Below are 16,404 nucleotides of genomic sequence, written 5' to 3'. Positions count from 1 at the left end.
GTGGTCATAACTACAAATAACTACATTGCCCGTTTAATTGTATTAATGTTGTCAATGGATCAAAGTTGCCACATCTGCTTTTCTGCTTTAGTATTCTCTTTACAACCCTAGAAACTTTCTTCTAACATATCTTTAAACAAAACTGTGCTATTCCCTGTGTCTTTGTAATCCCTTTCAACCCCGGCTAACACTTTTCCCTCAACCTTTGTCCCTTCTCTCCTCCTTTTCTTCTTCTGTTTGTGTGCTTTCAATGCTGCTATTGGCTGCGTGTGCCAGACGCTGAGCTCAGTGCAGCAATTGGTGGACATTGAGCCTTCGCCCGTCAGTGCCATGAGAATGACCCTGGCACAGGTAGTCATAACTGCATAATCACATCCATAAGCTATAACCTTCTTGTCACGTCACATCAATCCAATGTTGTGACATTTAACGTGTATGTCAAATACCTGTTAAAACAGCATTCGCAGCGACCGAACATCACTGTACCTGTAGTCGTACCGCATGAGTCACTAAGGCTTTATCGCAAACATATTTCACACCGAGACATTAAAGTGCTATGTAGATTGTCATCATCATTGCTAAAGGCCTCCCATTACATTGTGATGGCTCACAGTAAAAGTTGAATATTGCTGTAACACTACTGCTGTGCCGCCTGTCTCATGCTGACCTGCATTTACAAATGCTTAGAGGCTTACTAGCATGCAGCACCAATTAGGAGGTTGCGAGGGGCCATTTTTATTTATCTACATCATCTTTTATTTGTAAAATCTCTGTTGTAATACACCGAGTTTCACACTTACGTTTAGCCTGCTTCATGCTTTAAGCAGCGCAGTTGTATTAATAGACACAAAGTGCATGGAAACACTCAGTTAAATCATCAAATCAAATACTTATGTCTTCTATTTGCAGTATGTGTATCATTGTCAAGTGTCTTTTTCATTTTACTTGCCAAAATAAATATCGCCTGGTGAGACTTCTATGATTTCTAGTTCATGAAGTGGATACTCTGCTTCTCTCCGCAAAAAATCTTGTATTATTTTATTCCAACAGCAGCTACAATGAATTCATAGTCATCCATCCAGCACTGCGCCCCATGCAGAGATTTTATTATGTGCAACTTTCAAGTTTTGTATGTTAGTATTGGTTAAGAATACACTAAAACAAGCTCCAAACTAACTGCATCGCTTGTTGTCACTGAGGTAAAACGTCATTAGTCTTCCTTACTTACTTACTTACTTACTTTTTTAAGTTTACTTCTCTTTTTAAAATTAGTGTCACAATGCAAATTCTGTAGTTGCTATTATTTCTAGTTATGTTCATTGAGAACTTTTCCCCCTAAATGTAGTTCTTAAAGACATTAGAACGCATTTTTTTCTGATTCTGATAATATTTTGTAAGTTCTTTACACACTTGACGCAGGATCATTATGTATTCTTCCATGAGTGTTTAATTAATAAGAATCTGCACACTGCATCAGTTATGCTTATATAACTTGTTGCCAGCTGAAACAAATGAATCCCCGCAGAAATCATTCAGCCGAAGACCATTGCTTAGTTGCTAAGTTGCAATCCATGTGGTGCCTCGAGTACCTAAACCATATGTTGTATATGACTCGATAAATGTTCTTAGCTGGCTTCACAGGAAGCTGCTAATTATTGGCATACCGAACAACCCTGTATCTTTTTTTAGTGTTGTTTAATATTCTGGGACTACATGTCAAAACTGAGATGACAAACTGCCACTTTGCCTTCTGCTTTCACTTGTAATACACACACATAAACACAGTTATTCACATGTGGTTTTCATGGGCATCCCGAGAGCAGAACTGTAAGCAGCTTTACAACACTTCCTGCAGGCGGAATAAAATGTTTCTCAGCTAAATGAATAGCCTTTACGTGTTCAGGCGGCACTGACACGTGCATTTGCGCTTGTGTGTGTCTGCTTGTGTGTTTACTCATGCTTGCATGGTTGTGTGTGTTTGTTTTCATTAGAGTCGTCAGCTGGAGTCCGAGATGGGAACCACAGAGGAGCACAGTCTGAACAAAGAGGCTCGGAAATGGGCAACGCGAGTAGCCAGAGAACACAAGAATATCATACACTATAAGAGAGTAAGACACAGTGGATGCATGCTTTTAATGCCATATACTTTGTATATGACAATGTTTTATATTATACTCACAGTATGTAAACATTTTTTTTTTCATTTTGAGAAAACATACAATATTGGTCACTTCCAGCTTGTGTTTTATCAGTCACTAGAGGAGTGTGAGACTCATGGGTTGCCCCCCACTGAACAAGGCAGAGCAGATCTTGAGATGAAGATAGAAGTATCCAAAGAAAACATACGCAAAGCTGAGGTTTGTGACATTTCCTCCCCCTTTTCCCTCCTTTAGACCAACATTAACACCGCATGAAGTTTCAACATTCATGCAGCTGGTGTAGCTAAACAAAGGAGCATAAAAGGAGCTGCAAACATGGTAAAACAGGAACAAACATCAATTGTACAAAATTTCACACAAGGCAATAAATAAACATTTACGTTGACTTGCATAACCCATCAGTCAAGATTTGTTATGCTAAATATTTTAATCAGCTGAATGGTTAGCGCGCAGGCCACACAGCTGGGAGACCTGAGTTCGATTCCACCCTCGGCCATATCTGTGTGGAGTTTGCATGTTTTCTCCGTGCATGCGTGGGTTTTCTCCGGGTACTTCGGTTTTCCTCCCACATTCCAAAAACATGCTAGGTTAATTGGCGACTCCAAATTGTCCATAGGTATGAATGTGAGTGTGAATGGTTGTTTGTGTATATGTGCCCTGTGATTGGCTGGAGACCACACTCAGAAGATTGGGAGGAATAGGTTCTATTCTCCATGTGGAGTTTGCATGTTCTCCCCGTGCGTGCATGGGTTTTCTCCGGGTACTCCAAAAACACACTTGAGGTTAATCGGCGACTGTGATAGGTATGAATGTGAGTGTGTTTGTCTATACGTGCCCTGCGATTGGGTGGCGACCAGTCCAGGGTGTACCGTCTCCCGCCCAAAGACATCTGGGATAGGCTCCAGCATAGCATCAGCACCATAGGAAATGAAAGGATGGATGTATAATTGTTGTTGCTTTCTGTTACGTCCAGTGGATTATACGTCATACCTCTATTTGTCTCAGTTTATACCTTATTGCCTACTTGAGTTTCTCACTTTATTAGTCATTCTTTCCCTTCTCAGCAAGCGCTCACATGTCTGGCACCCTCTGCTGGCAGACTTTACACATTTACTGTATGTGATCTGACATTAATTATATTTTGTAAGCTATATCAGCCTACAGTAGTTCACACCTCAACAATACACTATTAATAGCACGCAATCGCACATTCACGTCCTTTTTCGCAGTTTTCTTGCTGAACTCCAACCTCCCACAGTGTCTTTTCCGTATACCGTCTCGCTGTTATCAGTGCTCTTCCAGGCCAGCACTACCTTCACCAAGCTCATGTATATTTAATGGGATGGCTGAATTGCAGGGCTCTTGTCTAAGCATTATAAAGGAAATGAAAGCAGTACAACATGCATTAAGTCTAGGTTTGATGAAGGCATTAATATTCTGCATTCTGCATTGCTAGGGAAGATCCCTTTCTCATTGACCTGCGTTTTAATTTTACCATCATAATAGGTTGTATGCAAGAGGTTTAATATGAAATAATAATTATGAGGCAAGCTTGGATGTTGTTCCCGAAATTGTCTTTATATTTGAAAGGAGACCCTTTTGGCTACTTTTTCACTTTTGTATTGTGGACTCCTATAGAGCAGCTCCACATGATAACCCACACAGAAAGCTTTCTAGATCTACCAGAATCTGCACCTATTCCAAGTGTATTTCCTTGGATTTCCAAAATGGTCTGTTTTAATTAATTCCACTCATGGCCGGCCTCCAAGCACGCCCACTCCGCTTTGATTGGTCACACCCTCAAGCATTCCCGTGGACGTGCGGACTATTGCCGAAACATAGCATTGCACCGACATTCCTTGTGGTTCAGAATTATTCTTCCTTATACTTTGAAACATCAAGTGACTTATTCTTCCACACCAATCTCTTCTGACTGTGCCTTTATGACCCAGTTGATGAAACAGTTCTAGCCAATTTTTTACATTATTCAATGAGAAGGTGTGTCTAAACCTCTGACTGGTATTGTACATCTAGAAATATTAGTTCCCTTAGCGTTTTTATTGTCCATTAGTAACATTAGGAAAATGCTTTTCAGTGGCATTTAATTTCTGCCTAGAGAAAATGGCTAAATGCAGTGGAGGTGCTGCTATGTTTATTAATCAGAGCTGAATAGCTGTCAGCGTTTTGTGTGCCGTCAGACACACTCTGATTCCTCGGCAATCAATGTGCAGTGTCAGCATGAGAGACGAAATGAAGGAGCAGGTAATGAAAGAAGACAGCGGTGAAATTGTGGAAAAGACAGCAAGAAAGGATTAAAGATGAAAGAGAGTTGATGGAGGAGAGGCAGACTGGGATTTCCTACTTTGTGTTTGTAGCTTCATCATTAGTTAAAAAAAAAAAAAAAAAAGACAGCACATGTCCTGTGCGCATAGTTCTGGTAGCTCATTAAAAGTAAGTCTCGGAAGAAAAGTGAAAAGTCTGATTTCATGACTCTAACCCGTGTTAGTGTTTGATTTTGACTTTATACAAGTTCACATTTTGGGGTAGAGGTGAACTTTGAATAGAAAAATAGACTTAATGTAGGTCAGAGGAAAACTAAGACTCAAACACACATCTAATGAATCCATTCCAGCCAACCAAAAACACATTTTATAGAGAATAATTATAGCCTTACATGCAGAAAACAACATAAAATACATATAAATAATGCAGTAAATAAACGAGTGAACATTTAACACCACTTTTCCCTACAAATAAACCACCCACTACACATTGTAATGATGATTAAAGGATTTTGGTCCTCTAAAAATGTTTGTACCCAGTAAAGTATTTGATATTTTTAACAATCATTCTTGTCATCAAAGACAATAAAGTTGAAAGCAGAAGCTCGATTGGACCTCCTGCGGCAAGTGGGTGTCGCTGTGGACACCTGGCTGAAGAGTGCCATGAATCAGGTGTGTTGCATGTCTCTCCATGATTTAAAATGATATGTGCATCTATTTGTATTTTTGTGTGTCCTTGCATACGTGCATGAATGGCATGTTGCATCGTGCTTGTTCATAGTTTGTGTATATATCCCCTCACTCTTTCTGTGCATGCTGTACTATAGGTGATGGAGGAGCTTGAGAATGAGCGCTGGGCCAACTACACTTCCCACGATCCCTCACTGTCGGTGAGACAACTCCCCTCACTCCTCAGTCTGTATTGCCAATTAAAGGCTGTGTAGCTATAACTAAACGCAACAATGATGTAAAAAGTACATGCACAAACTCACACCCTTAGTAACGTTTAAAACTTTAGATCCACCAAACTGCATATTATATTAGTCACTTTTTTGGAGTTTGAACCTTGGTCATCATGATATCACATATAAGTATGTCATCAAATGGTGACTTTATTAAGAATTAAGAATTATTAATTCTTGGTGTATGCTTTGCTTTTTCTTTGGCAATCTGTGTTTTTTTTACCACACTTATTCCAATGATATGCATTCAGATGTTTACAGTATAGGGCATTATCATCTCTGTATTGTAGGGTAATGCTAGTTTCTGTTTCAGCAGGCAGTGTGAGTCAAAATGTTGGTATTGAGTGTGGGGGTTTCAGGCCCCCGTCGCCTCGAAAAAGGCAACTTAATATTTTTGTCCCCTGTTTTTGTGCTCATTGAAGGTTTGCATCGAGAATGTTCTGATATACACATTCTTAAGGTCCTGACTTGAAACCAGAATCATTTTTTATAATTTCATTATAAATGAAAGCCCCCCAACCAGAATAGCTGCTCTGACAAATTACCTCCTGAATGATGCAAAACGTAAGATAATTGATCTCAGAAAGTCTAATCATCGGTCAGAGCAGTCTGGGTCCTAAAACGTCACATCGCCTGCAAAGCAAAATCAAATGATATAATAAATGTAAAATAATGATGACATAGATTTATCTTTCAATCATCTGTGTTTGTATCGATATGGCCATTCCCCAGTAGACTTGTCATTCTGCTTACATGACACTTCAGCACAAACACAGAACGAAATGATAAAGAAAAAAGAGACATCAGAAAAGAGAGACTGACATCAGAGCAGGTGTGGAGGAGATGTGATAATGCAAAGATAAAATTAGATGTTAAAGTGTGAAATAGGGGATTGGTGAGATAAATCACCTTCAAACCTGACTGAAAATCTAGGGTTCCCTCATTTCCCTTGAGCAGTTATCATGAAAGGGCCATTGAAGCCCCTATCATGACATAATAGATTGCTCCCAAAACTTTAACCTTGGCTTCATCAACACATTTTTTTTCTGTCTGCTCTTGAACAGGGGTGCCCATATATTTTCTACCAAAGGCCACTTTGAACAGATGCTTAAACCCAACATTATACTATGACATGCTAGTTTATCAAAACATTGATATATTGACATTTAGCATTGTGTTACAAGTGACAAATCCAATTAGTGTGTTATCTATTCATAGATCTCACAAATAATCCATTTTATCTTTACAATATGCCAATGGCCTACAAATAAATGAGGCACAGGCTGAAAATGGCCTACGGCCCACACTTTGGACACCCCTAATCTTGGAAGACCTGATTTTGGTTTTGTTGTTTTCAAGATGTAGCTTGGCCTGGATTTTTGTCTGGTGCAAAAGAAAAATGGTGCAAAATTATCAACCACTGTTGATAATAAGGGTAACTGTTTTGGGAATGAAACTGTAAATTGTAGGGAACATTGTAAATACCATAATTGTCTACATATTCCATATAAATATGTATAGTACTAGATTCTGAGTCTGATAATCAGACAAAATAAGCCATTTAAGACGTAAATATGTGCTTGTGTGTGTTGCAATCAATGTTTTCCAGACTTACTATGGAGAACAGGAAGTGACGTTGGGGGTTTAGCTTTCCGTCGATTACGGCCACACCAGTAGTCCATGTTATTATTATGATTATTATTGTGCCTGTAATGCATATGCAGTTGTACTTACTATCATTTTATTTGATTAGTGTCCACCCTTCTACCCAATATGCAGAATGTTAGTCAATATTTCATACTTAAGGAATCAAAATGTATTAACACGACTTCCACACATTTAAACACACACACAAACACAAGGGTATTGGATTTCAGGTATTGAGTTTACTGTGTCAACAGAAATCTGATGACTTAACACAAGCTGAGGAAAACACACACACACATTCGTTGTTGTGGCTGTGTCAGCTTGCTGTGTGTGATGGCGCCTTCTCCCAGCAACATCACATGATCTTCTGTTAAGCCAGTGAAATGCTCAGGCAACAAAAGAGGGAGGGGCTAGATCATGTCATTCAACTGCGTCCTTCTACCTGTTTCTAAAAGTTGTTGTAGCACCTCACAGGAACTCAGGTAATCCCGGTGATCCTTTTCCGAGGGGGAACAAAAAAGCTTGACAATGTCCTTTTAGGGGTTCTTTGTTGAGTTTAATGTATATGGATGTGTGTGTTTGTATGTCAAAAAGGGTACAGTGGACTTGGAGCGTGAGGACGGCGAGGAGTGTGAGGAGAATATGGAGGTTTTTGATGACAGCAGCTCCAGCCCTTCAGGAACCCTTCGCAATTATCCTCTAACCTGCAAGGTCCTTTACTCATACAAGGTATGAAGCAGTATGCATGCAATAATGCAACATTTAAAAAAAAACGTATAACCAGTAAAAGGCTGACACTTTTCCATACATTACAAGAATAGTTTTAGCACAGAGAATGTATTAAATTATCCATCAGTTATATCAGTTACTAAACATCAAAAATACAATACAAGCAGTTGAGGTTTGCTGAATACAAGGATGAAGCTATATATATCACTATATTGACACTTACTATGGTACCCATTATGTCATTGCATGGTCATATCACCTGGTACTTCGGTATGTGACAAAAATAAAATGAAAAAAATAATTAAACTATATTAGGAAAGCAGGAAGTGAACAAATGTAACAGTTACTGATTGTAAAAGTACCAGATGGAGGGGTAGGATTTAATAAGCTTTGCTTCTTCCTACTCCTTTTGGACATGTGGAACTGTGAACTGATTATGTGATGCATCAATTGTAATCTGATAATAATAATCTGAAAATTAAATTAAATTAAATTAAATTAAATTAAATTAAATTAAATTAAATTAAATTAAATTAAATTAAATTAAATTAAATTAAATTAAATTAAATTAAATTAAATTAAATTAAATTAAATTAAATTAAATTAAATTAAATTAAATTAAATTAAATTAAATTAAATTAAATTAAATTAAATTAAATTAAATTAAATTCTTACTATCATCGTCATCCCTCCCATGTGCGCTCTTGCTACACTTCCCACTATTCATTACTCTCTGCCAGGCATCTCAACCAGATGAGTTAACCATTGATGAACAGGAGATGTTGGAGGTCATTGAGGATGGAGACATGGAGGACTGGGTCAAGGTATGTGAGCAGACATACGACCTTCACACAAGTTTGTTGTAACAAAAAACAAGATGCTATCTGCCGATGTGTTTTTGTTGTGTGTGTCAGGTTAGTTTGGATTTACATCCTTTTCTAGCGTTCACACTTTACGTCTCTTTCACAGGCTCGCAATAAGACCGGACACGTGGGTTATGTTCCTGAAAAATATCTGCAGTTTCCTGCATCCAACAGTTTACTGAGCATGCTTCAGTCACTGGCAACGCTGGACGCTCGATCGCATACTTCTTCCAATTCCACGGAGCCAGAGTTGCACTCCGGCTGCATCAATGGTGATGCTAACAGTAAGAATTGTAACCTCAATAATAAGATCATATTACAACTTTAGTTTAAGTGAAATTTTTCATGTATCAATTTATTTTTAGTATATTCAAGCTTTATTTCGCCTGAATTCTTATTGAATATGCCACCAAAAGAGACAGTAAATGTGTTGTGTAGGTGCATTTGCGATAAGTACCCCAAGATCGTAATCGTTTAATGCAACTTTTGACCTGTGTTTCAATTTTTACAAACAACCTGATATACAGTTGAGTGGTTATCTCGCTGGCCACACTGCTAGGAGACCCGAGTTCGATTCCACCCTCAGCCATCTCTGTGTGGAGTTTGCATGTTCTCCCACATTCCAAAAACATGCTAGGTTAATTGGCGACTCCAAATTGTCCATAGGTATGAATGTGAGTGTGAATGGTTGTTTGTCTATATGTGCCCTGTGATTGGCTGGCCACCAGTCCAGGGTGTGGACGGACGAATGAATGAATGAACCTGATATACATCACTCCCGCCCACTTAACAGACAGCAGCCTATACAAAAATATATTTTTTACTGTGTTTCTAATCACTGTCTACTATCCTACCCCCCACAGTTGTGTATGTACGAGCACTTTATGACTATGAAGGCCAAGCAGAGGAGGAACTCACATTTGCGGAGGGAGCAGTGATTCGTCTTCTGAACCGTGACACTCAGACGGATGATGGCTTCTGGGAGGGGGAGCTTAACGGAAGGGTGGGAGTTTTCCCCTCTGTTTTGGTAGAAGATCTAACAGAGAACGGAGAGACCAGTGTAGGAGGGCCCAACGGAATCCAGGTAGACTAACCCTTGGAGAACATCACAGAAGTTAGACTGTTTAGGTAGCAATGCTAGACTTTGTCGTTTCACTATGCAGCAACATGCCACGTTAACGTATCTTTTCCAGGCAAGATTGTCTTGCAACTATTAAAGAATTCTGAATTTTCGTCACAGATTGTACAATGACAAGCCGGAATATCACATGCAGTAGTTATGGATTTAAAAACTCACATACTTCATTTCACAACATTGATTTTGCTTAACAATCAATTTTCAAAAAGTAGTACTGAAGTTACAGCTTATCCTGCTGGGCCACTCTGCTTCCTGCATGCTTGTTTTTCATATCTTTCTGTCAGCAAGGCATCGATTAAAACTGCGTCAGAGGAACCGTGTTTTTGTAGTTCACTGATGAAAACAAAACTGGCACCGCAGTCACATAGAGAGGGCTCTTATCTGTGGCACTGCCCCATTAGCGCAACAGGAAGGATACAGCCTCTCCCTTCCCAGATGCTTGTAGACATAACAAGTCTAAAAAGCTTTTAAGTCCTGGAAATTAAAAAATGTGTCTGGCAGTTCCTTTGACCAGCAATTATCAGCCAATGTATGAGTATCTTAAGTATTTTCAATGATAATAATACTTGACTGTACATGGCAGTGTAACTATAACTCTTTGTTGGCTCTTATAGGTTTCTCCTTCTCCCAAGCTTCCATCCTGCCTTCCACCTCTTCCTCTGTATGATCAGCCTCCCATCAGCCCTTTCACCAGTCCCGAGGCCTCCACCCCTCCTCCTCTGCCGCGCTCACCCTCTGCCGCACTCAACGGGGAGCACAAGCTTCCACTTCCTGCTGCGTCACACAAGACCACTCCAAGTAAGCAACTCAAGTTACACTTTCCCCTTTCCCAGTAATGTTACGTGAAACTATTGAATGAAACCTTTCTCTTCTTCTCTGCAGATCTAAGTTCTGGCAGGAGTCCGGTGTCTCCTGGCTTTCAACTGCAGCCGCCTAGATGCACCGCTGAAGGAGGCGCAGGCAAACTACGACCTGTTAGTATGCACTTAGTGTGTTTGTAAAAAATATCAATTGAGAAATATGTTGGAAAAGCAAATACAAGCTCTGCAATTTTTAATTGAACCAACATTTTCACTAAAATGACTGATTGCAACAGCTATGTGGCTGCATGGATGGCTCTAAGTTTGGAACGTGCTGCAAGCATTATGTGTCCCCCCCCTCTCCCCGTTGGATAATACAGTATTATAGCTTTGCTATGCTAGGTGGTGGTGTTCTTTTGTTTTTATAAAAAGCAATTTAGTCACAAACAGTTCCTTTAAGTGGCACAACAATGTCACACTGTCTGTACATCTCACATACAATCATACAAATCAGTTGCATATAGACTTGCATATAGTCCCTTTAGTACAGGCGTTTTAGTTTTGGTTTTAACCAGACCACACTACTTTTTTTTTACACTTGTCTACTAATTACAAATGTAAAAATGAATACATAAGGTGCGTCTGTTGCTCCTTTTTCATTACATTTTGTGTTTTATTGTTTTTACATGGGCTGCATGGTGGACGAGTGGTTAGTACACAGGCCTCACAGCTAGGAGACCCAAGTTCAGTTCCATCCTCGGCCATCTCTGTGTGGAGTTTGCATGTTCTCCCCGTGCATGCGTGGGTTTTGTCCGGTTTCCTCCCACATTCCAAAAACATGCTAGGTTAATTAGCGACTCCAAATAGTCCATAGGTATGAATGTGAGTGTGAATGGTCGTTTGTCTATATGTGCCCTGTGATTGGCTGGCGACCAGTCCAGGGTGTACCCCGCCTCTCGGCCGAAGAAGACCCCCCGTGACCCTTGTGAGCAAAAGCGGTAGAAAATTAATGAATGAATGTTTTTATTTATTCATTTTGCATTACGTTTCTGTACTATAATCAGTGGTATTTTTACACTTGGATGACAGTTATTAAATGGTTCTTTCTTTTATCATTCAGAATAGTCTGATCGCAAAGTGACATTTTTCAGTTTTTCCTTCTTCCTCTGGGAAAATTAATAGGAAATGTGAATATATCAGGGGTCAAACAGCGTAACATTGTGATTGGCGTTTCAGTTTTCACTATACTGACGTCCTAACAAGCTCAATTGTGTGTTTTCTGTGGGTGCAGGTACGCGCGGCTCCACCACCACCCAAACAGCAATCTCGACGACAGCAGGGGAAGAGCGACAAAGCCGAGGAGGTGGAGATCACGCTGGTGTAATTGACAGAAGATGGCAGGCGGTTAGACGCACCCTCCAAAACATTGTAAACTCATGATATCCCAGAGGTATAAGAGCTTAAATAAACGGTCCAAAACGGAACCGAACCACATAAAGCCCTTCCCCTCAAGCGACCTCTCGTTCTCTGTTATCCTCAAGTTGAGGCGGAGAGGAGAGCTAGGTCGAAGAGATGGGGTATCCAATTAAATATTATCGTATTTGCTTCCTAATGAAGTGCAGCAGTAGCTTCCCCGATGTTACCTCTCTGAATTCCCACCTTCCATTCTTGCCTTAAAACCTCACCTCATTTGGCAGAGGCACAGAGCACACTGAAGAGCAGGATGAGGAGAGGAGGAAGAATGTTTGCAGAGGAAAGGGGAAGTGCTTCTTACTTTGTTGATCTTCAGTTTCTTAGCTGACAAATTGCTGTTTTATTACACATAAAATATGAACAAATAGTCATGTAGCAGTAGATATTACGGAGACATGATTGCAACTGATTTGTCATTTACCACCAACCTGTCAGGGGAGTGTATTGTTCACACACATGCATCCTCTTTTTCCAGCATCATCATCATCATCATGATGTGCTCAGTGTAGGATGAAGTCTCCAGTCTGACTGTGAGTGCAGTGCCCGTGTCATTGTGATGACAGTTACACATGCAAATGCTGGACCAATCATTGTCCTGGATGTGGCAGGCAACACCAATACAGTGGAACCTTTAAAATCAAACACAATCCGTTCCAAAACACATTTAGACACATTTGTCGTAATTTTCTATACCACGTCTTTACGGTCACGGGTAAGCTGGAGACCTTCCCGGCTGATGTTGGGTCAGAGACGGTGTACACCCTGGACCGGTCACCACACAATCACAGGACACATATGTTACACCCACAAACGTAATAACTGCCCACAAACGTAATACAAATCTGCAGCTTTCAATGTAATAATCCTGCAAATGTAATAAAATTTGCCCACTGCAAACATTATACTGAAATTATTACATTTTGTTTGTGGGCATACATGCGTTTTAGTTGCAGTATATTATTGTATGTGTGATTTTGTGTGTATATGGGGAAGAAATATTCAAAAGAAATAGTAAAATATAATAATATAAGATATAAAATTAATATTAAAATGATTGCAATTATCACAATTATGTTATCTTTTTTAATAAATAAATTATAATTTAATAATTAAAGATTCCTTTAATGTATTCAAATGATACTCTTTGAATAATATTTTTTCCACAAAAAAAGAAAAAAAATTATCTTGTTAAAATACTCTACTAATAATAATCTACACTATCTCCCGCATTAAAAGAAGAAAGAACAAACAACAACAACAACCACAAAGATCATTATTTTGTCTCATATTACATTTACAAGTTATTGCATTTACAGATTTTCACTTTCCCACATATGTAATAATAGGCAAATTTTATTACGTATGTGGGAAATGTTTTACATTTGCAGGATTATTACATTCAAAGCTGCAGATTTGTATTACGTTTGCGGGTGTAACACACATATGACAACCATTCATACCTATGGGCAATTTAGAGTCTGACATTAACCTAACGTGCATGTATTTGGTCTATGGGAGGAATCTTAGGACCCAGAGAAAACCCACACAATGGGATTGCATAAACGCTCCACCCAAAGATAGTGACTATGAGGCCGACGTGCTAACCACGGGTACATTTTTAACATTTAATGTTTTTAATGAAATTGCAATAATCCATTCCAGGGTCAAAACTTTTATAACTGTACAGGAATTGTAACATTTTAACATTCTTAACTGTCATATAAGTATAAAATATAACATAAAATTGCTCACTTTTTGAAGACATGTAACAGAAGTTAAATACATCTTTTGCTGTGCACCTTTTATATTTATTACTTGGTCATCGTCACAGTTTCCCTCTTTGCCATCTCCGGAAGACACACAAATTATACTACATTTTTAATGTTCAAATTTGAAGGTTCCACTGTAAAAACAAATGCAAGAAAATGTGTTTGGAGTTAGGAAAGAAAAAGAAAAGTGACTTTCAATTCATGAAATTGGTGGTAAATGTTTTTTTTTTTTTTACTACAAAGCCTCCAAAGAAAGTAAGTTTTCAATTTTCATGTGTTTGGACAGATAAAGTGGGTGTGCCCTTCCCCACCCTGCTTGCCATATATAGTTCCCACCATTATACAGTATGTATTCAATGTGTATTAGTACAGTACATTACTGTTGTCATAGGAATGTTATGCACAGCGTTTTATAATACTCTGCTAAATGATACGTGATGGAAGCTCTTACTCTCAGAGGGCATTGTAAATACGGAATGATGGAGAGCTTGGAACGAGGACTGGAGAGAGATGGCGGAGGGGTAGACAACGGAGAGGCTGGATCCTCCCGTCTGCTCTTCCCTTTATCTCCGTCTCAATCCCTCCTTTCTTGCTGTTTCTCTAATGTCTGTACTGTTCATTGGCAGTGAGTGTGACTTGTATTCCTATACAGCCGCATCATATACACACATGTGTGTATCTTCAAAAAGCGTGACTGACTGACCCCTAGTTGATTGATTTTAAAGGCACTGAAGACTGTTGGTATTTGTTGTCATGGTGATTTGGGGCCGATAGTATTTCTGGCACAGAGATCAACTGATGTGTTTTCATTGACTGCTTCGTTATGGCTTGTTTTGTTCTTTACCTGACAATCTGTTTGTTTGCACCAAGTACCTCCATCAGCATTATTCATGATACAAGCGTCATGTTCTCTCGTGGTGGATCAGTCAAGGCTGAAATAGACGAGACATGCTAGATGGATGGATGCAAATGACATTCAAATGTTGCCGAGTACAATTCTGTTTTTCTCACTTCTACCCTATTTTTAAATGCCCTTCAAGCCTATAAGCACCTTGCCAAATGGAATGGCAGCGTAGCACTTTTATTTATTTGTATGACCCCTGCGTAGTAGCAGTTCCTCCACTTTAGCACCACAATGGATGGAGACGGCATTGAAGTCAAAAGATATTCTGTCCATTCTAAAAATCTATAGTGGCTCCATTTTTTTATTACTGAATTTCTCGCTTAACTTATGAAACACAAAACGGCATGTGTGCTGTACAACACGTTTATCTATTTATTTGCAGGGGGGGGGGGTGAAATAACCCAGCTGTTTGTTTACGCCAGAGTGACTGTTTCCAGGAGAGAGAGCAGATATGTCAGCCCAGCTCCTTATTACTTCTGTACCCTGAAAAAAGATGCAGTGTTGACCCGTACTAATATTATCATGTCAAACAGATCCCACAACATTGTGATTAGCTTAATATTTGTGATATTAGACATACTACTACGTGAATTAACTGTTTAGAATTCTCTAAGTGTGGATTTGACTATTTGAATATTTGTGTATTGACGCAGTCAAGGCCAAATTGAGTGCAATACTTAGCTGCAACCAGCGGAGGCACTGTTGAGTCACTCTTAACTTACGGTCGGAATAAGAACATACTTCCAGACGTACTGTATGTATGAAATTGAGCTATATTCACACACACTTCGCATTCTGCTCAGTACCGCAGTGGCATTGAAACGGGAGTTCAAGGAAGTTAATTTAAATAAACATTCCCAGTTTACCCAACACAAGTCATAATTGTCTGTTTGTTTTGATTTGTATTTTGTTGTATAAATGTCAACACTTGCAGTTGCGCGTATTTGACTCAGTGTACCAAGGGATGAAATCTCCATCATATGGACTTGGGATAGGAGACAGTGTTACGCCCTTAATTGCTATCGACTGTGCAAAATTTTGGTAAAATGGGCTTTAATTTTTTTTCATTATAATATCTTATATAGCATCATAGACTTGCGTTTGAATTACTTCCTGTAACCTCTCCTTAGTTGTGATCTGAATTCATCCTGATCACAGTCTTGCAAGATTGTGGTCAAGGCAACTAAACAGCCTCTCCTTGATCTTTCTGAGATCTTAATTTTATTACAATGCTCAAACTTGTTTTGAAGTTTATCGTTTACAGCAGCGTACTCGTGAAGCTCCCTTCATAAAGTCTCAAAATCTATTATTAAATGTATTTTTTTTGTTTCCAATACAAAAAGTCTGTATAGTCCTTTTGTTTTGCCACAGTGTTGAATTATTAGTTTTTTCATATCATTCCATTTTTGCACCAATCTATTTGGAGCAGCCACACATGTCCTTATTAATTATTGATAAAGTGGTAGAACCACTGGCCTTCTCTCTAGTCCAACCGTTGCCACAGTGACAATAATAAAAATAGGTGCAAATGTCTTTCTGCATATAATTACTGGCTGTACAAAAAGCAAAGTTTGTATTTATTGTGTACAAATGTTAATTAATAAAATGATATTGGGTGAAAAACTCATTGTTTGCCTTGGTACGTGTGCGTGTGTGTGCACCTGTCCGTGAAATGTGA

At 39.0% G+C, this 16,404-nt stretch overlaps 1 protein-coding gene across 4 annotated transcripts in view; it reads left to right on the top strand.

Moving 5' to 3' along the window:
- fchsd2 (FCH and double SH3 domains 2) overlaps positions 1 to 16,344 on the top strand; it is a 39,785-nt gene extending 23,441 nt beyond the window's left edge. Inside the window, exons 11-22 of one of the 4 annotated variants that reach the window (XM_058079030.2) lie at positions 277 to 351; positions 1,992 to 2,108; positions 2,253 to 2,357; positions 5,024 to 5,113; positions 5,269 to 5,331; positions 7,645 to 7,779; positions 8,520 to 8,603; positions 8,749 to 8,914; positions 9,506 to 9,726; positions 10,395 to 10,578; positions 10,663 to 10,754; positions 11,872 to 16,344. In XM_058079030.2, coding sequence (XP_057935013.2) covers positions 277 to 351; positions 1,992 to 2,108; positions 2,253 to 2,357; positions 5,024 to 5,113; positions 5,269 to 5,331; positions 7,645 to 7,779; positions 8,520 to 8,603; positions 8,749 to 8,914; positions 9,506 to 9,726; positions 10,395 to 10,578; positions 10,663 to 10,754; positions 11,872 to 11,964 — 1,425 coding nt within the window. In that variant the 3' untranslated portion in view covers positions 11,965 to 16,344. Of the gene's footprint in view, positions 1 to 276; positions 352 to 1,991; positions 2,109 to 2,252; positions 2,358 to 5,023; positions 5,114 to 5,268; positions 5,332 to 7,644; positions 7,780 to 8,519; positions 8,604 to 8,748; positions 8,927 to 9,505; positions 9,727 to 10,394; positions 10,579 to 10,662; positions 10,755 to 11,871 lie in introns of all 4 variants that reach the window. The other 3 variants (XM_058079029.2, XM_058079032.2, XM_058079031.2) reach the window with 3 other exon arrangements.
- Positions 16,345 to 16,404: the final 60 nt, after the last annotated feature.

The sequence above is a fragment of the Doryrhamphus excisus genome, linkage group LG8, assembly GCF_037039965.1.
Source record: "Doryrhamphus excisus strain RoL-2023G ecotype Guam linkage group LG8, RoL_Dexc_Guam_v1.1, whole genome shotgun sequence".
NCBI lineage: Eukaryota > Metazoa > Chordata > Actinopteri > Syngnathiformes > Syngnathidae > Doryrhamphus > Doryrhamphus excisus.
Note: the sequence above shows the minus strand (reverse complement) of the source record. Positions and strands in the feature narration are given on the sequence as shown.